This window comes from Anser anser, assembly GCF_964211835.1.
Source record: "Anser anser genome assembly, chromosome: 10".
Taxonomy (NCBI): Eukaryota; Metazoa; Chordata; class Aves; order Anseriformes; family Anatidae; genus Anser; species Anser anser.
The window spans coordinates 11,294,921-11,320,227 of record NC_139730.1 but is presented as its reverse complement, the minus strand read 5'-3'; the positions used below and the strand labels follow the sequence as shown (position 1 = coordinate 11,320,227).

At 45.5% G+C, this 25,307-nt stretch overlaps 1 protein-coding gene across 1 annotated transcript in view; it reads right to left on the bottom strand.

Moving 5' to 3' along the window:
• Positions 1-25,307, bottom strand: part of ZNF592 (zinc finger protein 592) — a 41,897-nt gene that overhangs the window by 5,797 nt on the left and 10,793 nt on the right. The window contains exons 4-8 of the mRNA XM_083850448.1: positions 12,919-13,097; positions 8,368-8,544; positions 7,422-7,581; positions 2,798-3,076; positions 1,288-1,400 (exon numbers count right to left, since the gene is read on the bottom strand). Coding sequence (XP_083706574.1) covers positions 1,288-1,400; positions 2,798-3,076; positions 7,422-7,581; positions 8,368-8,544; positions 12,919-13,097 — 908 coding nt within the window. The remainder of the gene's footprint in view (positions 1-1,287; positions 1,401-2,797; positions 3,077-7,421; positions 7,582-8,367; positions 8,545-12,918; positions 13,098-25,307) is intronic.

Genomic DNA, 25,307 nt, shown 5'->3' with positions numbered 1-25,307 from the left:
GTAGGTTGGCACACCCCAGGTTGTTATTTGTACACAAATCCTTCCCGGCTAGGCCTCATGTTCATTTTGATTCTGATACACCCCACTTTAAAAACAACCGATCCAGAGAGAATAGATTTATACAAACCAAGTGCACAAAAAGACCATCTCCAAAGACTCCAAAGACCATCGTCCACAAACTTAAGGCAGAATGAATACGGGGAATACTGGGAGCCAATGTTTTATTTCCTCCAGAGGTTGCAAGTCACAGCGCAGTTACAAGAAATGGAAAATTTAGAAGTCCTGGCCGGAAAATGAGTTGGGAATTTACTCCTATCAGGCCCTGTGGTGATGCCAATACTTCATCCATTTTTAAAAAGCTACTGTGGCTCACTATTCAGTCCATAGACATAGAGTACATGAGAGATGTACTCTTCAGAATAGGCTTTTAGTAATTTAAGTGCAGTAAAGCTATAGCACACTCTTCAGAAACACTTGCATTAAGCCAAAATTTTAGTTAAAAAAAATCCCCTACCCTACATCACTGCAAACTTCCTTTCATACACAAATGTGCTTTAATTCTGTGTTTTTTAGAAGTATATCTGAGAACCTGAGACAGGAATCAAGTCTGCATGATTGCTCACTGTATGACTTATTCTGCAACAGTAGATGAGAACAGTTGCAGAGGCAGTTTTGTAACCACTGGGCTCTGTCCTTAACTGACATTGTATTCACAGTTAAAATATGTTCACTGGCAACAACTTTCATTCACTGCTGATTCACATAGTTCATCTGAAGTCTCCAAATCCATTTTCCAATTTTGAGGTGCATCTGCTGAAACAAACCCAGGAAGCTTAATTCTCCACTGCCCTGCAGTTTGTGCAGTCAGTTCTGCCTGTGCAAAGTGGTGGCAAGACCTAGTGCCCTGATTCATTAGCAGTTTACACACCTTTTTTCCAAGGGGAAGGCCCAAGAGTGACGCACAATTACACAAGCCACAAAGCAGCAAAGGATTGGCCCCAGATTTTATCAGCTGTTCCACAAGGCCATGCAACTTAATTCTCATTTTGCACCTGCAGATCTCAAATCAAACCTTACCCTAAGTTTCCAAAAGGTATTACGCAGTCCAAACCAAGGACTTATTTTAGCCACCAAGTCTCTCATGTTTAAAATAGTCTTCTCATTCTCTCTCAGTAATTTCTATCCTGGAGTAGATAGGAGCAGACACGATCTATTACAAATGGCTCTGGACTTGAAAGATTAGCCTGCCATTGAGTAGAAATTTGAAACGTGGTATTTAGTACGTACCAGCAAGTGTAAACTTTCTTTGCTGTGTCATGATTATTGCGGATGTGTCTACGCAGACTGTTGGAGGCATTAAATGAGCGTTCACACTGTCGACAGGGATACCTCTTCACAGCCTAGCAGAAGAACAGAAATACCTTTTAGTAACAGGGAGACAAAAGGTACTGACCGGATTCTAACTTTCCCATGCTGTACATCTGGACCTTACCTCTCAGGTGCAAAATATTCCTCTTACACTGATAAAGGTAATTGATATTTTGGGGTTTCACTTACTCAGCCCAACAGTTGGTTAATTATAAAAACCAGGACTAGTTAAAGCATATGCTCGATTTTTTATTATTATTATTTTTAAATGGGAATTGCATTAGATGTTTCTGCTGTGGGCTCATTTCACTACAGGACTCTGCAGAATTAATTCAGGGGAAGGTCCTTTCTCACCCAGAAAAAGGCAAGACCCCAGTGCGAAGTACAAATCTGCCAAGTCTACCCTTCCCTCTCCTCCTAACTCAGAAAAACAAAAGGGCAGGATGTTAGAGAGCATCACACAATATTGCTCGTTATCCATTTATGATACCCATGTTTTCCCACACAACTCTGCCTTGTAGCTAGCCTCCTCCTCCTTTTTCCTACAGTCCTTCATATAACCTGTGTGCATTCCATTTAAAATCTCCTTAGACTTTTTAAATAAATACATGTATTTATTGAACTGAAATATTTGGCAAATCTCCTACACCTATAGAATTCAAATGGCACTCTCAACCTACCCTAATCTTATTCTCTTGATATTTGTCAGGTGGACAACCTAGCATTCCATTCCCCCAGTCAAGCTAGAAGGAGTCAAAGACAATGATCCAGATTTTGACAGCCTCTGCTCATGGGACTCAAAACAGGGTGACTCAGTACATCAAACAAGATGTCCTGATGCCAAAGTACTACGAAATCTGGTGCACACGACATCTTGGCCTGTGTTCTGCAAGCAAGTTAAGAATTAACTTGACAGAACTAGGTCAAGGCAACACAAGGCCTGAGCTGGATAAAACCAACAAAATTGAGATTTATAGTTCCTATAATGACACCTCTGCACACTGCATATATCTGTTACAGAAGTCTTCCCCAATTAGATGTACTGTGATATCTACCAAATAATATGGTGTCACTAGAGAGGAACTGTGTGTCCTTCTGCAGCTTTGTTTAGACCAGACTGTTGAACCAGCAACTGGAGAAGACACGACTTTCCATCCACTTACCCAAACAACGAAGCCTGGCATTAGATGTAATGGGAGAAGGAACAAAAAAAACCAATAAGGCACACAGGTTGTAGAGTATATGATCAAGGACAGAAAGTATGCTTACAACAGGCTACATCGATTTTTTCTTCTGGCTCTGTTCTTATTCCTCAGTGAGCTGGCAAACAGATTATCAGTTTCTTTTTGCCTCAAATATTAATGATTATCAGTCTGTGTTGCTAAGAATTTTGTGTTACCTAGCTGAAGTGTTTCATAAGAGTCCTTACCCTTCCATGACTTCTCTTCATGTGGGACACGTAGGTTTCCCGATCAGGAATCCACTGTGAACACTCCTTGCAAGTCCAACCAGTTCTTCTCAGTCTGGACTTGGATTCGGGATTGTGTCCTCCCATCCTCATGTCCTTCCTCGGCAGAGACAAGTGGGAAGTCCCGTTGGCTACTGACAGCTCCTTTGGTAGGTTATGAACCTGGTTCCTTGATGACTTCTCAGACTTCTGGCGAAAGCTTAAAAGCTCCTCAGGATTCTGGGGGACTCCATGAACACCCTGGATAACAAAAACAATCAAATCAAACATAGCATTAATATATAATTTGTATTATACACCTTTATCTATAAATAACTAACACCTATTATCTAAATAAATAATTTAAGCCCCCCTCCAAACGCTACGTTAATGTCTTACTGTTGTATATTGTCCCACTTCCCCTTGAAGCTGGCTGCAGTGCTTTCCCCAACAAGAGATTTTCCCAAGAAACATGAAGCTTCTATTTATGTTTCCTGCGTGACAACAGCAGCTCCTTGGTGCTGTCTGTTTAACATTTTGGATGAGCTCTGAGAACTCGGGTTAAAAAGGGAAGATGTAATGAGAGAGAAATGCTAATTGTCATTATTTCAAGAGCCTAAGCTCTAAAAACACATTGCTTTGGTAAATGCTGAGTGAAATGTTTGCTGTTATCTTGGGGGCTGCAAAGCTGCTTGATCTTTGCTCAGGGGAAGGGAAGAGACAACCTCTCAGTTTCTCCAACCCTATTTTCTTTAATTCCACAATGCCTACTGCTATTTACATTTTCACAGTTCAAAACTTTGCTCTTGACAAATAAAAGCAAGCACAAAGCCAGAAACCAGCCTTATATGGAATATGTTTTCAGGCTCTTTGGTTGTTCAACAGGCCAAAATCCCTGTCCCCCAAAAAGTTATTTTAACAAAGAAAATTGAACATAAAGAAAATAATCCAGAATTGAAGAGCTGTGGGAAAGCAAAAGGAAATAAAATAGCAACATACCAAAGAAACCTCAAGAAATTCCCCTAGGAACAACAACAGTTCATCTACACAAAAGGATAATTTAGAGGTTTAATTGTGCACAGTAATTAACAACGGGTAAGGTTTCAACACACGAAGGCCCCAGGCCTTTGGAAGTCTTTCCTTGGGTTAGACACCAAACACACTTCAAAACACAAAATCTCATCTGAGAAGACTGTGCTTTGCACCTGATCCAGCTGCTGTCCGCAGAAGCTCCTTCACGCAATCGCAGGGCAATGGCAGCTGCTCCGCAGCATGGCCAGCTATTTAGGGTAACATGAACACTTCACCTTTATCCCCATCTGGAACTCTCAGGAGTGTTTTATGAGCAAGGAGTACATTAGCACCCATTACCCCATCCCTCCTATTATTACACCACTGGAGGAAAAAGAAGGGAGCACAGAAAAGTGAACTGACTTCATTGCAGAATCAATAACAGGACCCAGACCTTCCAACTCCTCTTTTATGCTTTAACAACGGAAAGTCAGGAAAGATGAGAAGGCACACGGTTTCTTTGTTTTTCATGTGGGCACAAATCAGACAACACCTCCTACAAACGCTATACTGCATAAAGGACTGGGATCAAATAGGAGAAGTGATGGGTTAATGCAATTACTACCCTGCCACAGCCAAAAAGCCTTTTTCAATTAAAATCTCAAAGACATGTTGATGGCCAAATACAGCCCGGTGGTTAAAATGGTTTTACAAGTTTTGTACTGTCGATGTCAGGGTGCTGGTGCACAAACTGCTGCAGGCAGGTCCCTGGCATCTGCAAATGAGCTGCAACAAGCCGAGTACTTCAGCTCAAGCCCAGCCATCAGCATTGGGGCTGAATGCCTCTTTGAAGGTCCCAGCCTTAATCTCAACTCTGTTTTCCCAGCTATAATACAGGAAGATTAGCAATCATCAACTTCACAAGAGGGCTTCAAGTTTTAATTCATTAACACATGCAAAGACTTTCCAGATTTGCACGTTAAAGGCAAAGGGGGAGAGAGCAAAGTAGTAGTTTTGAATGTTTTTCTCTTTTAGGAGTGAGCTAATGAATCTTCTGGCTTTTTTAAGTGCAAGTATAAACAAAGTCACGAATTAAAAAAAAAACAAACAAACATGTCACTGTTTTTTCAAATCAAAGGGAAATAAGACTTTGCAAGCTCTTTCTTCAGAATGACACCAGCAAGCCTTCCAAGAGGATTTTCACTCCAGTGTTGTTAGATACTGTGCACAGAAATATACTGACTTAAACAACAGGAAAACATGGTGCTGACGTTCACGGAATAATCGATTCTGCAAGCCCTCATATGCATCCTGTAAAAATCACCACCAAATGGGCAATAACATGCTTTTCATACATGTATCATAGAATCACACAACGTTTTGGGTTGGAAGGGACTCAAAGACCATCTGGTTCCACCCCTATTCCGTGGGCAGGGACCCCTCCCACCAGCCCAGGCTGCCCAAATCCCACCCAGCCTGGCCTTGGGCACTGCCAGGGATGGGGCACCCACAGCTTCTCTGGGCAGCCTGGGCCAGGGTCTCACTGCCCTCCGAGTGAAGAATTTCTTCCTTATATCTAATCTAAATCTACCCTCTTGCAGTTTAAAGCCTTTACCCCTTGTCTTATCCCTACACCCCCAACAAAGAGTCCCCCCCATCTCTCCTGCAGCCCCTTCAGGCACTGGCAGGACGCTGCGAGGTCTCCCCAGGGCCTTCTTTCCTTCAGGCCGAGCACCCCCAACTCCCTTAGCCTGGCTCCATAGCAGAGTGGCTCCAGCCTCTGACCACGCTCGTGGCCTCCTCTGACTTGCACCAATAGGTCCATGCCCTTACGCTGGGTGTCCCAGAGCTGAATACAGGACTCCGGGTGGGGTCTCACGAGAGCAGAGAAGAGGGGGACCATCCCCTCCCTCACCCTGCTGGCCACACTGCTATTGTTGCAGCCCAGGATGTGGTTGGCCTTCTGGGCTGCAAGCGCACGTTGCTGGCTCATGTTGAGCTTCCCATCAACCAACACCCCCCCAGGTCCTTCTCCTCAGGGCTGCTCTTGATCCATGCTCTGCCCAGCCTGCGTTTGTGCTTGGGTTTGCCCCAGTCCCCGTGCAGAACCTTGCACTTGGCCATGTCGAACCTCAAGAGGTTTGCACAGGCCCGGCTCTCACGCCTGCCCAGGTCCCTCTGGATAGCATCCCTTCCCTCCAGCACGTCGACAACACCACACAGCTTGGTTTCATCAGCAAACCTGCTGAGGGTGCACTGTCCATGTCACCAACAAAGATGTTAAACAGCACTGGTCCCAATACCAATCTCTGAGGAACATCACCGGTCTCCACCTGGACACTGAGCTGTTGACCACAACTCTGAGTGCAACCATCCAGCCAGTTCCTTACCCACAGAATGGTCCGTCCATCAAACCCATGTCTCTCCAATTTAGAGACAAGGATATCATGGGGGACAGTGCCAAATGCTTTACACAAGTCCAGGTAGATGATGTCAGTTGCTCTTCCCTTATCCACCAATGCTGTAACCCTGCTGTAGAAGGCCACCAGATTTGTCAGGCATGATTTGCACTTGGTGAAGCCATGTTGGCTGTCATGAATCACCTGTTTTCCATGTTCCTTAGCATGGTTTCCAAGAGGATCTGCTTCATGGTCTTGCTGGGCACAGAGGTGAGACTGACTGGCGTGTAGTTCCTGGATCTTCCTTTTGTCCCGTTTTAAAAATGGGTGTTATGTCTCCCTCTTCCAGCCACCTGGAACTTCACTGGACTGCCACAACTTATCAAATATGATGGACAGTGGCGTAGCAACTTCACCCACCAGTATAACCGAACTAGGAATGGCAGTGAAATTTTGCTCATACTGCATTGCTTATTGCAATATGAGCTATTACTGTGGGAGTGCAGACTTGGAGCGCTCTCTGGACCACCACTTCCACCAAGTTTTTGGGCTGACCCAGACCTATCACTCTTCAGACCATCTCCTTAAGCATGCCATGCTGTGCTGGGCCTGCCATGGAGCGGTGCCAGCAGGGACACACAGGGCAGGGGACCCTAATCCCAATGGGTGGCAACTCCAGGGCAATTATTTCTGCCTTGGTCATTCCCATCTCGTGATCTGCTGTGATTTTGCAGGCAAGTGGAGCAGCTGGGGAAGTGGCCAAAGAGCCAAAAGCTCTTCTTTTTTTCTGAGTATCAGAAAGGGGAGATCCAGCTTTTCTTATATAAATCCAGCAGTACCATGAGCAGAGAACACTTCTCCCTGCCTCCCAAGCAAAGATAAAGCTTCCTACCAAATTTAATCACTTCCTTGGCTTTAATATAGAATACTTGAACAATCAAAAAGATTTACCTGTAGAAAGTAAGCCTTTGTCACAAAGCTAAATTAGATATAGATGAGAGTAACTGCCTGCAATATTACCAACTAATTGCTCAACTGATGTATCCAGATAATACTGTAAATTTTTGCAGTCTATTTTTCCACTGTTGCTCAAGAACCTTCCGCTTCTTCAACCAATTTCCTTTAACAGTTGACACAAACTCTCCGTGAACTCAAAAACTAGGACCTCATATCAGTAAGTGGTGGGAGTTACCTACCTTAACATGCTGCATTAACTGCTGTTTCTGCATATACACCAGCTGACACTGCGGACACTTAAACACGCCCACTAACAACTTGCTGGTATTCTGCTGAAAGTGCTCTTGGAGCAGCTTCTTCTTGTTAAAGACAGTCTCACAAGAACATTTGTAGATCACCCTGGAACAATTTAAAAAAGAAAACTCACTCTCTCTTCGTTAGTTATCTTGAGAAGACAGCGGAAGAAGTTATCTCAGCAAGTTAACTTCAAAAAGGGATGGGCTTCTAATGAGGGCTGCGCTCTCAACGTATTGTCAACACACACCCATGTGGACCACCAAACCATTAACTCAACTGGGAAGAATTACAAAATGCCCCAGGCACATACCACAGCTTGCTAAAAATAAGTTTACTTTTATGCATAACTACCTACACGTTTGTGTCACTAAGCGCAGACGGAGGGGAGCAGACTCAAAAAGTATACTAGCTACACATTACTTTCAATCCTCCCTTTCCATGGTTCCTCCCTTACACATTTTTGGCACTAGCTCAGGGCTTGATACAGAGTGGAAAAAACAGGAGGTTTCTCTCCAGTGATTTTTTGCGGCAATGCTGTATGGCACAGCTTTCTCTTCCCTTTGAGTGCCAGATTCAGCAGTTACCCTGGAGCCATCTACCACGAGGTGCCACTCTGACTCCTGCTGGACAAAGCGTAACAATTAAGATCCTTTTACAGATGTACACAAAACCCGGAGCCCAAACTCCTCTCCCCCTACCCGAGCAGACTGCATTCGTATCAAGGAGAGCACGCTGTTGTTAGGATCAAACCTCTGCCTGCAGACAAAGTGGCAGCCCTTCTTCTGATATGAGGACAGAAACCAAAAAAAAGGAAAAAAATGGGATGGAAAGGGGGAGTTCTGGAACTAGCCAGCAAAGGAAAAGAACAGATAGTAACAAAATACTCACTGAGTCGTCTTGTGAGGCTCTCCTGGGTGCTGGCTGGTCATGTGAGCCGTGGTGCTGTCCGCTGACTTGAAGGCCATTGGGCAAAAAGAACACTTGTGGAAGACTTCGCAGTGTTTCTCATGAATGTGCACTTTCAGCAATGCGAGGGTCATGAAGACAACGCCACAATGGATGCACCTGGGGGACACATGAAGAAGAAGCTGAGTTACAGCTGAAATATTGCTTCCAAAAGGCAAACACCAAGGGAAAGCAGCACAGAGGGAGGCAAGCACCAGGCTATGGCAGGTCCTCGTTTAGTCTCTTCAGTAACAGCACAGAAGAATCAAGGAGGAATACGATACAGGAATTCACGAGCTGGGCAGATCTTACAAATTGGCAAGTGAGCGCATCTATAAAAGAAGCCTTCAGAGACTACAATGATGTGGAAAGAACAAAGGAAGACGTGGTACAGCAAAATGCAGTCCTGTATCTCTGAAAGCCAATTCTGTTACAGGTGCACACGAAGAACTGAAGTAGAAGTATCTGATGAGGTCTCCAGGTAGTAACAAGCATCATAAACAAAGTTAATCCCCAGCACACTCACACACACACACAAAGATTATTCAGCTAAGAAATCTTCAGTAACCCTGCACAATTGCTTTTCTCATACGACACTAAGCAACAGCAAATGATGACAGCAACAGCAAAGGTACTGAAAACAGCAACAGAAACTGATTAGGCTCATTAAAATCATTAAGACCCAGGTGCTGCCTGGATATTGCTTGTCTGGGAGCTGGGGGGACGCTCTGGGAGGACTGCGACGAAGAAGCAGAGGTTGCAGGTGGAGCCAGAGGATTCTTCTCGGCAGCCTAAAACAAAGCCCTGGGGCCAGGAGGAGGGCCAGGGTCACCCAGCACGCTCCTGTGACAGGCCTGCCCCGAGATAGCAACAACTGCCTGCAGCCGCACTATATTTAGGCTTCAGCGCTCCTCCCGAGCACCCACCCTGCTGCTGGGAAGCCACATGCCGACACTTCAGGGGCACATGAGGATGCAGGCACCTGCCCTCGCCTGCGCCAGCTGCAGGGGTCACCATCCCCGTGGCCAGAATAGCTGCTGCTAAGAAGATTCAGTCAAAACGAGCAGCAGCAGAGCTCTGCTCGAGCCAAACGCTGCACGTCCTGACTGCAGCAACGAAGGAACTTTCCTGTGAGGAGCCCGGCTGGGCGCGTGTGGGGCCAACTCTTGTGCTGGTGGGATGCAAAAGGCACGTAAGGGGTAATTTCCTCCAGCGAGGCTGGAGTTAAGCTGCTTTATGAATGTTTTTTTCCTTCGTTCTGAGGTTTGCCGTTTGCCCGTGGTGCTGTCAGCGTTCGTGCGTTCAGCAGTGCCGCGGCACAAACGCCACACCAGCGGCACCGCCGCAGATGGACCCCAGCTATCTAGCAACTGGAAGAGCTCCAAGCCCGTATCAAAAACAAACAAGCCGCTAGATTATCCTTCCCTCCAAATGAGCCTCCCGACAGCGCTTAGGAAACCAGTCTGCGCTTTGAAGTTGTACTTCAAAAGATCCTTAGGCAGAAGCCAGCCCAGAGGAGTCGAACCCTCTCCCCCCAAAATACACACAGAAACACTCTTTTCTGGAATTTAGAGAGGGAAGCGGTGACAACAGCTGGTATCGTCCGTGGAAAAACATGAAAATATTCTGCTCGGGTAGTTCTGCCTTCGAGCCTGATCCACAATCATGTGAGCCAGGGAGAGAGACTTCTATTATAGTAACACCAAGAACCCTGTTATTATGGAAGAATAAATTTCCAAGTATAAATGGGAGAAAAAGCACTAATCCTGCCAGTAAGCTCTAGCTGGTACACCCAGGAATATTCAACAGGCTTCTTCCACAAACACTTCCCGAATCAACAAGAAATGGTTCTGCAGTACGTTCGGTTTTGGCAAGCACTAAAGACTTCATAAAGAATTAGGGATGAAATAAGTTCTAACTTGGGGTCAAATGATCGCAAGTTAATTTAATTTACAGTACATGGAAGTTTAAACAAAAGCCACTTTGTAATCAAGAATCCCAGTGCCAGAAGGACAAACTTTGATAAAGTAAACTAATTAGCAGAGCAAAGTGGATGGAGGATGTCAGAGGCTTGCCATGTAATTTCTGTAAATTACAAATTCTGCTATCATATCCCAAGCACGGGGGAATAGCTTGCAAGAAAAGACTCCAGGATAGCCTCAGGGCAAGGAAGGGTGGCGTACAAGTCTTGGAAAGAATCCTGCGAGAGGAGATAAGGCTACAAGATGTTGTTTTAACCTTCTGAATATTTCCTACGCTGTCATCATCCAGCCCCTGAACACTCCCGGTGGTACCGAGAAGGAAAACGGGTACTACATGGTGCCACATCTGTGGGGACAGCTGGACAGTGCTTGGAAAGGGGGGGAGGTGACACTTGGAGCCAAGTGGAAAGCAGCATTTAGGACAGTCTTGTTAGTTTTAACGTTAAACTGCAGAAGACCTTTCTCATCTTCAATGTAATCCACACCTAAAACTCAAATTCAAACAACCCTACTCCAAACTTCATTGGATGCATTGGGATATCAGCAGAAAAGAAGACAGAACAAGGACTGATCAGAAAAACAAAACCAAACATACGTATCAGAAATTCAAGAAAAACAGATATATATTGTAAAGCAGCAAAAAGTTGAACTGACCCTGGAGAGGATTTAAAAGAAATCCTTGGCTTTGCAGTTCTGCAAGTAACAAAAACAAAAAGAAAGAACAAAAGTCCCTACGTGACCATAGGACAGATGCCACGGATTATCTAGATACTGTTCTACAACTTGAATTTATTTCTTCTGTTTTCAACAATGGCAATGACATCAACCCCGCAGCAGGGACAGGAAGGGTAACAAGGATGGCACAGCCAGATGTTCATCTACTTAGTGGATTCAGTTTTCAAAGATGAACTTCAGAAGATACAAATTGGGGAAGTTAAAGAAATTTAACTTCTAGAGAAACCGGTTAAAGCTCAAACACCATAAGTACCATTCTTGAGCTCTGTCTTGTTTTAGATCTTCATTACTGTCCCTAGCACAGAAAGCAGATATTTGCTTATGACATCTGTAGATGGATGGAAGCTGGCATTGCTGACAAGCATTAAGGAGGCATCATAAAGATATTACTGCATACATCTGGAATGAATAATGTTTAAAAAAAAATGCAAGGTCACACAAGAATCAGGAGCAACCTCTGCTGTTGGTTGCTGTTGACTGTGAGCCCATTAACTGGAAACAGAAGAGAAAGGACCAGCACTGGATCCTTGCTAAAAGAGCAAGCTCAGGCCAGAGTAACCCTGTGACCCGTTACTGACCAGGGCATTTCCAGAGATGGGGATGCTACGCAAGTGGCTCAGCCCAACGAAGCTATGCCTGAATTTGGGATTCTCAAGTGCCAGTGAGGTACGAACAACTACATTAAAACCACAGCTAGTCTTCTGACATCTACTCCCATTCACATTTTTCCATCTCAGGGAAAAGTTTGTTTGTTTGTTTTTTCCAGCATTCTTCCTTCCTCCTTCTCACAAATTAATTCATTTTTCAAACAGCCTCAGTATCAGAGCCATTTAATTTGCAATGGAATTAATTCTTCATTGTGGGCTGTGCACCCTCAGATCAGATCCCACATAAAAAAAAACTGTATATAATTAAATTCAGAATCAGTTGGATATGTCTCTTGTCTTCATGGTCGAAAGAAAACACCCTTGAAAACTTAAGTGTGATTTTAGAAGAAGCCACACAGTGGAAGCTTCCTGAATTTGTAATTTTAAAAGAACAGCTCCAAGAGCAGAAATTGCCCTACGCACTCTACATTTCATAGTATTTAACAGTAATCGGAGAAAAAACAGGACTTTAAGGAATCTTGAAAGGTCACCTAGTCCATCATTCATCTCCTGAGCAAATCATCTGCATCTCAGCATGAGCCGTATTGCAGCTGAGGTGATCTACACATACAGAGCAGGAAAGGCTTGTAGGGAAAAGTAATGTCTTTTATTAAAGCAATCAATTTGGCTGGAAAAAGGACAGCACGAGCACACACACACACCACCTTGGGAGCCTTCCTCCATTTCTCTCAGCTCATGAGAAGCATTTGCAGAGTTTTAGGGACGTACGGTAAAATAATCTGTGCCTTTCCTGTGAAGGCACACATCCCTCAGTCCATTATAACTGGCATATATATAAGTTCTACCCTTAAAGAGATTTAGAGGATTAAGTTCTGCAATCTTTTTGCTGTAAATATCAATCCTGAGAGGACTGCCTGCAACTTGAAGTTAATACAAGCATCTTTCAACTTAAAGCTGCCTCAAAATCATTTCTGTGCTCAGAAACCTCCCCTTAAATTCTTTTAGTCATTTCCCGTTCCAAATGTGTTTCGCCCCACAGAGAACCACGTGGTCCTGTGACACATCCCCTTTTGTTTCTGCCACAAGCAAAGCACGTTTCCAAAGACCTAAATCCAACGTCCCCCTCCCTCTTGCTGCCCCGGTGCAGACCTTCTGGAGCTTGCACAAACCTGAATCCGACTTTGCGGGAGTAATGCAGGCAGTTCTCTTTGACGTGAGTCTGGAAATAGGCAGAGCGGCAGACGGCCCCGCACTCCGGGCAGCAGTACGGGGACTTGTGAGCGTGGATCCTCTGGTGAGCGCAGTAGCTGCACTGGTTGGGCAGCATCATCTGGCACACTTGGCAAGTCTGATGGAAGAAAGGTTATGTTATGTTATTTATTTATTCTCTATTTGCTTTCCCTCCCCCTAATTCATCCTAGAAATCTTTCAGGTTTAGGGGAAGCTCCAGCACGTTCCCCTACCTACCTGGCATTAGCTCTACGACACACTTTGGCCTGCCTTTGTCATCTTTTTCCACAACAAACCTAACAACTTCTATAATTAGCCATTTCAAGTGTGTGTATCCATTCTAAAACCACACCCTCTATGATTTATTTTCCTTTTTTCTTCTATAAAAAGAAAACAAAAACTTTCAGCTCTTAGCTCTGAAAACCTACGCAGTCACTGCCCTCATTTCAGCATTACGACGTTTGAGAAGGAAAGCACTTTCCTCAACATGCCCACGTCCTGCACCAAAGTCACCAAAAACGCAGACGAACTCCCCTACACACTGGCTCAGAACGCTTACCACTGAACGCAGCGCAGTGCTGACGTGCCTTCCCTACCAAAACCACATCTAGGTCTCCTGCAAAATTTCTTCTAACTGGACCAAATCTGAACTTTTAAAGAACACGAGCCATGCGTGCTGTGACATCCTTATAGGTGCTTCTTGATAACCTTGTATTGGAAATGATGCAAAGACGCTTTTTCTCCCTGTTTCTGTGCCTCTTATGAAATCCAATTTTTTCTTCCTGCTGTTAGAAGGGCCACACTTCATAGCAATACAGATCTGCAGAACAAGCATCATTTACGTGATACACAAAGTTCGGTACCATAACAGTACGTACATATGAACAGCCATAATAGATACCTACCTTCCGATCTGAGCCCTCTAGGAGCTTAAACTCTCTTCTGTCGTTAATAAACACATGCAAAATTATTCCTCTGCTCCTAACTCCAGCTTAAGAATGAGCTACAGCAAGCAGCTAATTATGGATTATCAAATTGGATAATTTAACTGCATCATTTCTTCCACTCCAGTTAAAGAAGGCTCTGAAGAAGGAAGTATGTCTTTGGGGCCAAGTGAAGCTTTTAATGTAGCATGTGCACACCTAGGTGGACCAGCCTAAGTCCTTCAGACTTCACCGCTGGCAACCAGGGCAGAAACCTGGGAGAGAATCCCCTAAATCTGACAAAAAGTAAAATAAAGCCAAATGCCGCGAGTGTCAGCTACGTTTTCTACAGCATTGCTACTTCATGGAACATCTCTGATGCTCCAGTACCTAGTGCCTATTAGGGAATTGTCAGAAGTACTGCAGGTATCCGAAAACATCATTTATAATAAAACGCAAAGCTACAACAAATCCAAAAAGGATTTTTATTTTTTGGAGGGGGAGGGGGGGAATAAAAAATTAGGCCCTCGAGGAAGGAGGAAACTTCAGAAATTGCCAAACTATCCAAAAGACATGATTTGAGATGTTACAAAATAAATTTAAAGCAGAAAAGATTTTCATAGGAAAGAGAAGAACAGCTGGAAGGAACTATATTGTAGAATCCCCACGCAGACACCCAAACCTAAACCACATTCAAGGGTATTTTAGCCCTTCCCAAAAATGCCCTAATTTCAGCAAGGAACAACAGCACTACTCAGCCATGGTCTGAACCCGTTAAATACAAGTGGCAATGGGAAAATGGGAAATTAAAATACCCCCAGGACTTCTAGGCAAGGAATATTTTAACTTCTGAGCTCAACTTTAAATTCTCCAAAGCACTCTCAAATCACCAAAGAAGAGCTACAAGTAGAAACTGATGTTCAGGGCAGTCTCAGCTTTCTTTATTGTCTTTTACAGAATTTTTTCTAACTGGGTTTCGATTTGCAGTGGGAAATGCCACTTTTTGGTGCTGTTAGAAGAGGACTCTTCAACTTTGATCCCACCTAGTATTTAAAGCAGACTCAGCACAAACACAAGTAGAAAGCACCTTTGCCCTCATGTTGTAGCAAGAAATACCTTCTCCACAAATCCCCAAAACTGCCTTGTCAAGGCTGATTAAATTTTGGTTTTAAGGCAGCAAAGAGACAGTTTGGGGCTCACCTCTTGCATCCCAACATGCCCTATCTTGCACCCCTAAAGGCTCCCTTGGCCCCTTGGCAACCAACACACAGAAAAACCTGAATCTTCACTGCCTAGAGTGCTTGTGCTTGATCTGAAACGTGCCCCAATCACCCTTCTGCCTGCAGCATTTAATGGGCTTTGTGTCGGGCAGTGCTGCCTGGGGATGCGCAGGCTACACCCAGAAGCAGTGAGCTTCCCCACTACGTGAAAGGCTGTCAACGACCCAAAATATGGTGACATAGGATAGAAATGTTTGGGGGCCAGCTAGCAAGAGGCATCAACGCCAATAGTTATCTTCTTCAGACCCTGCAAGAGCAGGAAGGCTGCCAGAGAGTGCACATGCATGATAGGGGAATAAAAAGCAAGAGTCTGGTGAGGATAAGGAGAAATGAATTTATTGCGTCTACGAATGCCGTGGCAGAAGCTGGAAGGATTCCCACACTGACACCATGCTGCGGAGTGGGGACAAAACAAAAAAACAAGCCTCCGAGTTCAGATTGTCTCATGGAAGAGACGAGAATTTACGGAGCAGACAAAATGAAGAGCAATGAGTCACGGACAAATTAGTAAGAATAATGAAAACTGTCATCTTTAACCAGCGTTACTTGTACAGTACTTGGGAAAAGTCAACACGGCTTCTCCCTCCCTGCTTCATCCAAGTTCTCCAAAGGGCTCCAAAACCACAAGGGTAAGGAAGATGTGACCTCCAGATGGGTCAATCTACCTGGATTTCCAAAAAGAGTTTTGCAACACCCTTCTCCAAAGGCTTTCAAGGGAACTAGCTGCTAGGGCATAAACAAAGATGACTTATGCATTGATAAATCACTGGTCAGAAGACAGAAAGAAACAGCTCTTTCATGGAGGAAGGGGTCCAGGAAAGGTCTGCTGGAATTTGGGCTCTTCAAAATATTTGCAAAATATCTGGGAAAGGGAACAAACAGTAAAATGGCAAAGAACGCTGATGATATCCTGGTTAACTCAGAGTATTACAAATAAGAACTGGCCACAAAAAACTGCAAAAAGACCACACAGGACTGAGTATCCAGGTAAGCACGTGGCAGGTTACATTTGGCTATCGAATCAAAGTGAGCTACATGGGAAAAAGCAGTCTTAGCTTTACGCACGTAGTGACAGTCTGCAAGCTGAGCATTGCCACTACAGGAAGGAGACACTCCTGAGAAAACATCAGCGCAGTGTTCTGCAGCAATCAGAAAAAAAATTATATGTCAGGATTGAATTAAAAAAAGCAAAAAACCAGCATGGAATGAGACAGAAAACATCTCCCCCCTGTACATAATTCCCACAGTTCACTTCTGTATGAATCGGGGTCACCTCCTTCACTCCAAGGTATACAGCAGAGCTGAAAAAGGTTCAGTGGAGGAAAATAAAACCAGTAACTAATACCTTTAAGCTTATTCTCATCCTTTCCTTAAGGCCTGCAAAAGACTTGAGCCCAGAAATCCTGCCATTCAGCTGCCCGGAGGCAGTGCAGGAGCACACACCCATCTGTTTCAGACCAGGAGCAGCCGCATTTCTCAGGGGCAAAGGGGCAGCCCCGTTTCAGCTCCCCACATCCCCAAGGCTTTATCTTGGAGCCCAAGTGGCGTTTTCTTTTGCAACGCTTCTGCTTTGCACGAGAAATTTTAACTTGGTTCCAGATGTCACATTTTTATCTCTCTCCTAGTTTTCCATGACTTTTCAAAGAAGTCTGGCAGCAATTTGAGACATTCATTAGTCAGTTATTTCTAAAGCGTGTTACCAGGATATGATTTTGAGTTGTGTAATGTCTGCGTTTCTCGTATACTCCCATAACCTACACTTTAATCAAGAGTTATTTATTACAAGTTTTATTTAATTCTGGTTCGCCTGCCACACAGCATTCGGGCTTTTCTTTCAGAAGTCACAATCACACACACAGAAAAATGCTCAGAAGCTCACACACTTCAGAATACTTAATTTTATTCCCATTTCTATTTATTAACATCTTCAGAAGGGAAAAAAAACACCAAATACTCACTGAAGTAGAGTTAAGGTTGAAAAAAAACCATACTAGACCAACTCTTTCAGAGTGCTAACTGCAATCCTGAAGCCACAAAGGTATTTGTGAATCAGGAAATTCGAAGATAAAGCCCAGTTTTGCTGTGGGAAGTGCCTGCATAGAGACAGCGTCATTGACCCTTCTGCTTCATTAAAACAATTGACTAAATGACTCTGCCTCACATTTGATCCGTTTACAAGCATGTTTTCTTCTAGCCCAGCTGTGCACAGCACACCGGATCAGAAAGTCAGAGCAATCTCCCTTCTCACACACAGGCATCGCCGCAAAATCCCGGCGGGCAATTTTCCCGACGGTTACAGGCTTTGTCTGTAACCAGCCAGGGCACGATCCCATCAACGCCCCACTGGAGGCTGAACCTGGGGCACTAAACCCTTCGCTTTCACTACTCCTGACACAAACCGAAAGGGAGCCAGCTTCAGTGCAAGCAAAGACACTTCACATTAGGTTCAGACCCTCTTTGCTGCTATAGAAAGTTAAACGATGCCGACAAAATTCACATATATTTAATGAGAAGCCCCCAGACTCCTTGACATGACCACTGTGTAGCTTCAGCTGGAAACATGGGGTCATGCTGACTGCAAGGCATGGAACCTCAGCTACAAAAGAGGAAAAATTTCATAAGGCTAACAACCTCTACGTTAAAAAAAAAATCATTAAGGACTCAGAGTGAAACAGTTAGAGGGGAAGAGAACTGGTATTTTTGGAACACAAGTGTTTTAAAGAGCACTTGTCCTTTACATATTCATACCAAAAATCCCCCACCAGAGGTGCCCCAAAGCCCCAGTCCTTCCCAAATCCAGCCTTTCAATAGCTTTTATTTTTTCTGCTTTAGCAGAACTGAAGGGACAACCAATACTTCTGGCAGCCAAGGGACCGCAGGCAGTTTGAGCAGCGCAATGTAGATTAGCAGGATGTTTCTGCTATAAAAAAAAAAATAGAAGGGAATTACCACTTAGAGTTAACCGTTAACTTTGCATTAGCTTTCACTTACTGCCTCACTGGGCTGAACGCCAGCAGCCTGCATCCTTCGGCACGGCTGTGCGGTGCTGTGTGGCACGCTGGCTCCGGCAGCCTGCAGCTCCAGCCCTCACCTTCAGCTCCACACCTCCTGCGGGCACAGCTTTTTCCCAGCCCACCCTGCAGTCAACATCTCTGAGCAAACCAGACGCCTGCAGGGTGATTTTTCACTTGGATGGTTTCAAGTTTATAATGTTGCTACACAAAATTTTACCTATGCGAGCAGAAGTGGCCAGCAGAGAATTTCTTCTGCAGTCTTTGTGATAGCTAAGCTGTATCCTTCCCCTAGGCTTTCTTTAAATGAATAGGTATCGTTTCATTAGCACGTTCAACTTAAAGATCTGAAAAGCTACAAGAGAAACCTAAAGTTATTAATTAAAAGAAAAATCTGGAACCAAAGTGATATCCTAAGACCAATGCATTCACGTTTTGGTGAAGGAACATGCAAGTCCAGCCCTAACATGGACATTTTTAACCTAATTAACTCCATACTCTCAGGGAGTACAAAGATACTTCTGTTTCCTTGGTTATAGCTGCCTGTTTTAACGTGTCAGCCTAGAGGGCCAATGCCGCCACGGGAACCTGCTTGGCCGTCAGCCTAAAGGACTTAATTACAATTCAATGCGGAACTTTTCCATCTATCCCCTCTTCTGCTCGCTCTGGCTCACTCCCGCTCTCCACCGCACGTCTGCTCTTCTTCGTTGCATCCCACCTCCCCTGTTCACTCATCAGTGCTCCTGCACCTCGTCCACCGCCCAACGCTCCCAAACCCAGCGTCCTTCTCACACCCCCACCAAGACTGACCCCTCCACACACACACCCCTAAATATTCCCAAGACACCAGGGTGGTTAAGCCCCAGTCATCTAAGGCATTCAAGTAACACCTGATTCCCTGGAAGTTAAGGCTCTTCGATAACCACAAAATACATTTTTGCACTTGCAGAAAAATGTGTAGATCTAGGAATTGACAGCTGTAGGAAACAGTGGAATTTCAATGCAAAATGAAATTTCACACCAGTATCCCATGTATAGACAATGCTGCATCAAATAAACTTAATTCTGAACCCTCTCAGTCTGCAGAACTTTTCTCCTGATGTCAGCCATAATTTTAAGAATTTCAGTTTCCACATCTTTTCTTCTGAGCCACCAACCAACCACTCTGCCTCTCGCATTGCGACTCGAAACCTGAACTCCCAGTTGCTAAAATAATCCCTCACTGGATGACACTGGGCTTTCACATCCCCACTTTCAAGTCACCAGTACGTCCCTTAAGACTGCATGGCACTTTTCCTTCTCCTTTCTTATGACAGTAATGTTAAAGCCCTCTGCTTGCCCTCCACCCTGCAGGGCAGATTTCCGCCCATCCATCGGTTGATGCCCATCTAGTCTCTCAGCTCTGCTTCCTTCTTTTCACCCTGCATTTCCTTGTGCTTTGTGTCCTAGCAAAGACAGAAGGACAGCAGTTCACGCACCATTTTTGCTGTGATCTTCACCACTTTGCTTTTTCACTGACTCCCTTCCTACTTCACCAGCCAAATATTTGCTAATCCCAACTACAAGATCCCAGCCCTTGCCACAGAAGGAAGGTGCGTAGGGTCCCCTCCCTCCACCTGCAGTGCTGTGCCTGACACAGCCCAGGACACCATTTTACTCCTTGGGCACGTTGCTGGTTCACGGTCACCTTGGTGTTCCTCAGGACTCCCCCCCGGGCCTTCTGTGCTGGGCTGCTTCCCAGCTGGGTGCCCCAGCGTGTCCTGGGGCTGGGTTTTGGGGGTGCTCCCCAGGGCAGGACTTTGCACTTCTCCTTGGTGAACCTCATCGGGTTCCTGCCAGCCCACATCTCCAGCCTGCCCAGGTCCCCCTGGATGGCAGCATGACCCTCTGGTGCACCAGCCACTCCTCCCAGTTTAGTGGCACCTGCAAAGGTGCTTAGGGTACAATGTACCCCATCACCCAGACCATTAATGAAGCTGTTCAACAGGCCTGGACCCAGCACTAACCCTTGCACACTGCTAGTAAGTAACTGGCCTCCAGCTAGACTTTGTACTTGCGCACCACCCCTCCAGGCCTGGCTACACAACCAGCTTTCAGCCCGCAGCACTGTTTGCTCATCCAGCCCATACTTCACAGCTTTTCTAGGAGGTTCCTGAAGAGGACAGCAACAACAGCTGCACCGAAGTCAAGCTGGACAGCACACACTGCTTCCCCCTCATCTACCACGACAGAAGGCCATCAGCTTGGCCAAGCACGAGCCAGCAGCGCACCCTTGCCAGGAAGGCGGCAAGCAGCAGTCTGGGCTGGAGGCAGGGGACGGATCCTGCCCTGCTCAGCTCTGGGGAGGCCATGCCGGGAGCGCCAGGTCCCATGTTGGGCTCCTCAACACAAGGGAGACCTGGACAGACTGGAGGGAGTCCAGCAAAGGGCCATGGAGATGACAAAGGGACTGAGCACCTCTCCTGTGAGGAGAGGCTGGGACTGCTCGGCCTGGAGAAGTGGGGGTCAGGGGGAGCTTTACCAATGTCTGTACATAGCTGAAGGGAGGGTGTAAAGAGGACTGAGGCAGGCTCTTCTCTGTGGTGCCCCGTGCCAGGACAAGAGGCACTGGGCACAAACTGGAACACAGAAGCTTACGTCTGAACATCAGGAAGTGCTTTTTTACTGTGTGGGTGACAGAGCACTGGCACGGGCTGCCCAGAGAGGTTGTGGTCTCCCTCCCTGGAGATCTTCAAAAGCCATCTGGACGTGGTCCTGGGCAACTTGTTCCAGGTGTCCCTGCTTGAGCAGGGGTTGGAGCAGATAGACCCCAAGGTGCCTCCAACCTGAACAATTTTGTGACTCTTTCAAGCAGATCCTAACGAGGCCTAAGTCTGCTCCCCTGAAGTCCAGATTTGTAAGCTTCTTCTTCACACTTCTCCCTGCCCTCAGAATCCTGAGCTCCACAATCTCATGGACACCACAGCCAAGGCTGCTTTTGACCTTCACACTTCCAAGAAGCCATTTGTTGGAACCCCTTTCACTTGGGTCAGGAGGTTGTCACTGACGCTGTCCAGGGGTCTCCTGGACTGCTTATGCCCTCCAGCGCTGCAGATGTTAGGTGGCTGCAGTCCCCCACGAGGACCCAGTCCTGTGAGCACGAGGCTGCTACCAGCTGCCTGTACAGGGCCTCGCCTGCCTAGGGCCTCGCCTGCCTGTTCTTCCCGTACAGCCAACCTGTAGCAGATATCCATTACCATGTCATCCTTACTCATCTTCTCTCTCATCCTAAGCCACAAGCTCTCAGTTACCCATCACCAGGAAGAGCTCCGCACGTTCCAGCTGCTCTCTCACACAAAGGAGAACTCTTTCCCTTCACAGCCTGTTCTTCCCACAGCAGCTGTATCCCTCTGATGCAGCAATCCAGTCACGCAGGCCATCCTACCGTACCTCCATGATCCCCACGGGATCACAGCCCCGCGACTGCACGCACACCTGCAATTCCTCGTGTATTCTCCCCGTGCTGCGTGCGTTGGTGCACAGGCACTTCAGAAGGACACCTCCTCCTCCTCGCACCCTTCCCTGCACCAGCAGGATTTGAGACCACCACCACCACCCGGCCCTTCTGCCCCCGGCGCTCTGTCAGCGTCACTGGTGCCCATATGGAGGAACAACGAGGGAGAAGGAGCCTTCCATCTTGGTGCCAGAGGCCATCAGCTTCCAGCCTCACAGCTTCCACGCACCATCCTGCTGGGGACAGACTCTGCCTCCGACCCCCTCCTTGCCCTCGTGCTGGTTCCCCTGCGTGCCCCTTCCTCCGTGCTGACCTCCGTCCCCTGGGGGCTGTGGGGCTGCCAGGGCTGGGAGACCAAACGAGGGTGGGATTGTCACCCTGTGTGGCAGCAGCCCACACGCTGATTTAAGCGGACCATAGAGCTGCACCCTAACCTCCTTCCTCCCCAGCCTCTCCTCCTCCTCATCGCAACGCGCTGTTCTGGCCTCAGGGTACGGGCTCTGGCTCCTATCCTGCCGCTCATCTCTTTGTCTGCGCTCCCAGCAATCCCTGCCTGCAGCTTCATTCCCTCAATGTGCTTTCACCATAACATCCTCCAACCCTTTGCTTCCATAAAATCCAGAGGGAAAACCTCCATACAAAAACAAAACAAAATCAGCCTTTGCTGGTACCTAGGAACTGCATTAATCGCAGTTGGTTTGGGAGAGGAAGAAAGCAGTACTCTCCAGGGCCACGAGAATTTTTATTGATTTTCGATCTTCTTGTTTTCCAAATTAAAACATGAAAATGCAGGGAAAAAAAAAAAAAGAAAGAAGGAAAAAAAAGCAGAGATATAGCTGCTTTCTTACTTGCTACTTTACTGCTGGGAGATTACCAGTGCAGCATGTGGTCCTACTAGCTTCTGGCAAGTTTTAGCCAATAAATTATAAAACATTGATTTAAGAGGGGGAAGGAAGAAGAAACAGAAAAGGCAGCCATAAAATTGCTTTTAAGTAACTCTAGTGTAGGTGGTGCATAAACAGGATACGTCATGTCTCACTGAAAAAATCTTATTGGACAAATAAAGAACAACAGAAGAAGAAAGAGAGGGGGAAGAACAAAAGCACAGAGGTGGAGGAAAATTCAGAGGTCCTTAGTTTACGTGTTGTATTTCAAGTCTTAGCTACCTCTGTGGATTTTGGATGGTATCAAAAAAGACAAAATGAAATAGGAAATCTCTCTGGTTACTAGTAGATGGACAATTATGCCCAAGAGGGTCAGAAAGTACTTTGAATTCTTGCACATTATTGTGCACTGTTCTGTCCTTGCCAAAAAAACAAATAAGCTCTGTCTCAAAACCAGTTTGTATCCTTTGTTCGTTACTTCTATGGGAAACCTTTTCCAGAATTCATTCCTCTGATGATGACAAACCATCTCCCAATTTTCCATGTAAATCTATCTGAGCCTGTTCTCGCATCAACGTTGCCTGTAGGTTTAAAAAGCTCCACTCTGTAAACATCATAGTGAACACAGAGCAGCCTCGCACACTCTCACTTTGTGAGGAAAAGCAGACCTATAATGAAAGCATGAGGATCTGCATGGTTTTTGTTCATCTGGAATTTGAGCTCAGTTCCGAAAAGGCTACAAGAACTGTCTGATGCTGACAAACTACAGAGGGTGATCCCTGAGGGGCAACACTTCATTTTTGAAGATTTGATTTCTGGAAGAAAGTGCCACAACCCTCACCTTTAATACTGTGTCTTGCGTGGTACTGAAGGAGACCCATTGTAATGTTTCAGTTCTTTGCCAAGCTAAACTCATAAAGGTCTTTTAATTTCCCCTCATAACATCATCTTTCCATTTCCCCAGTCGTTCAGTCTTCATTTATTCCAGTTTCTCCCTGATAAATGTGGAACAATACATGTTTCTCCTGGTAAGTAATTGCTAGCAGCGACAGGGAGCATTAACAAGACCCTGGCTGGTACTGCAGGTTAACTCAAATCCCTTGCACAGATCGATTGTTCAGAGCCTTCCTGTGACCAAACACATACCCTGATTTTCAATTGCTTCTTCCGATTCCTATGCAGTCTTCATGACCACCTAGGTCCTCCTGTAAAACATCCAGTTTTCCCCCTGATGACTTCTTACTCTGTTGGTTCCACAAGTTTTACCAGCACATTCAGCCTCCAAGGTCCTTAATACGACCATCAACTAGGGTGTTTGAGCTGGATAAAGCCACCCCTAGGGGAGTCCTACAGGCAACCTGTCCCCAGTTGCAGTGCCCTCCTTTTTTACCTGGTTCTGCTCCAACCTCTTAACTTTACTTCTTCAGTACAGCCGTTCCCCACACAGCACTCTTGTCAGCCATTTCACTGAACACCTGGACAATTAGGATCTACCTATTTCTCCAATCCAAAAATAAATTGTAGAACACGCATATCAGATTAATTTGGCATAATCTAGCAACTATTTAATCACACCCCCCCCCAAAAAAAACAAACAACTTGCTCTAGAACATAACACTGCCATAGTCAGACCAAACAGACCTGAAGTTACAAGAAACATCTGCTTCCACTTTTTGAACAACTGGATAAACGTAATACCTGCATGCAGCACAGCATCCCCTGTGATCAAAATCCAACCTACCAGATATTCAAGTTCGCATACTGTTTTCTTCTTGTGCTTCTGCAACAGAGGAGGAGTAAATAAATCCTATCAAGTGACGATTGCAAAAATGGCCTCAGAAGTCTCCAAAAAAAAAAAAAAGGTAAAAATAACTGAGATCCATTAATACGATCCACTTAAAGCACACATCCAGTAAGTCCTGTTCTTTCTATTTCTGAAATGGATTAACTCATAGCTCGTAATCCTATATCCTCACTAAAAGCTGGAGAGCCCACCTTGGTATTTAGCTGCCTTCGTCTTACGCATATTCTATATGAAACTAAGTCCAGTAGGATTTCCCTGCTGTACTTGGAGTAACTGCAACCATGTAGCCACTGAAAGCCCAAAATGTAATATTACAGTCAAGCTCTCAATCATTTCTCTAAAGGTCTTTCCGCTCCACCTTCTCAATCCAGCATCATCGCCTTCTCATCCTCATAGTTGCTCCCAATCTCCTCCTTTCCCCACTGTCCGGACCACATCCACATTCCTCTTCCCTTCCCCAAAACAACCAGGATCCACCTATGTCATTCACATTTTGGCCTCACCTAGGAAACTCATTTACCTGTTATCAGTCCCATTAATACGGACTTTACCCAAGGCCATTCAGAAAGATAAGACACGGTATTTTCCAAACCACTGGCAGGAACGAACAAACCATTTGCCTTACTTTCCTTTTGAACAGATACAAGAAACATGAAGATGTCTAAGTAATTCAAAAAGTCGCGGTAAGAAATTCCAATTAAAGTGAGAAGCCTTAAGTATCGATACAGGATAAGTTTTCTCATGGAGCGAAGCCAGCTTAAGCTGTGTCCCCTCTCCAATGCGATCATTCCTGCCTCTCGCTGCAGCTCACTTGTCCTTCGGTTATTTCACTGTAGCGTGGAACTGGGTGACTGGAAAGTATCATACTGAAAAAATTAGCTTTCTACTTCTTTTCTTGAACAGCCCTGTTGGATAAGACATCTTCCCTGCCTT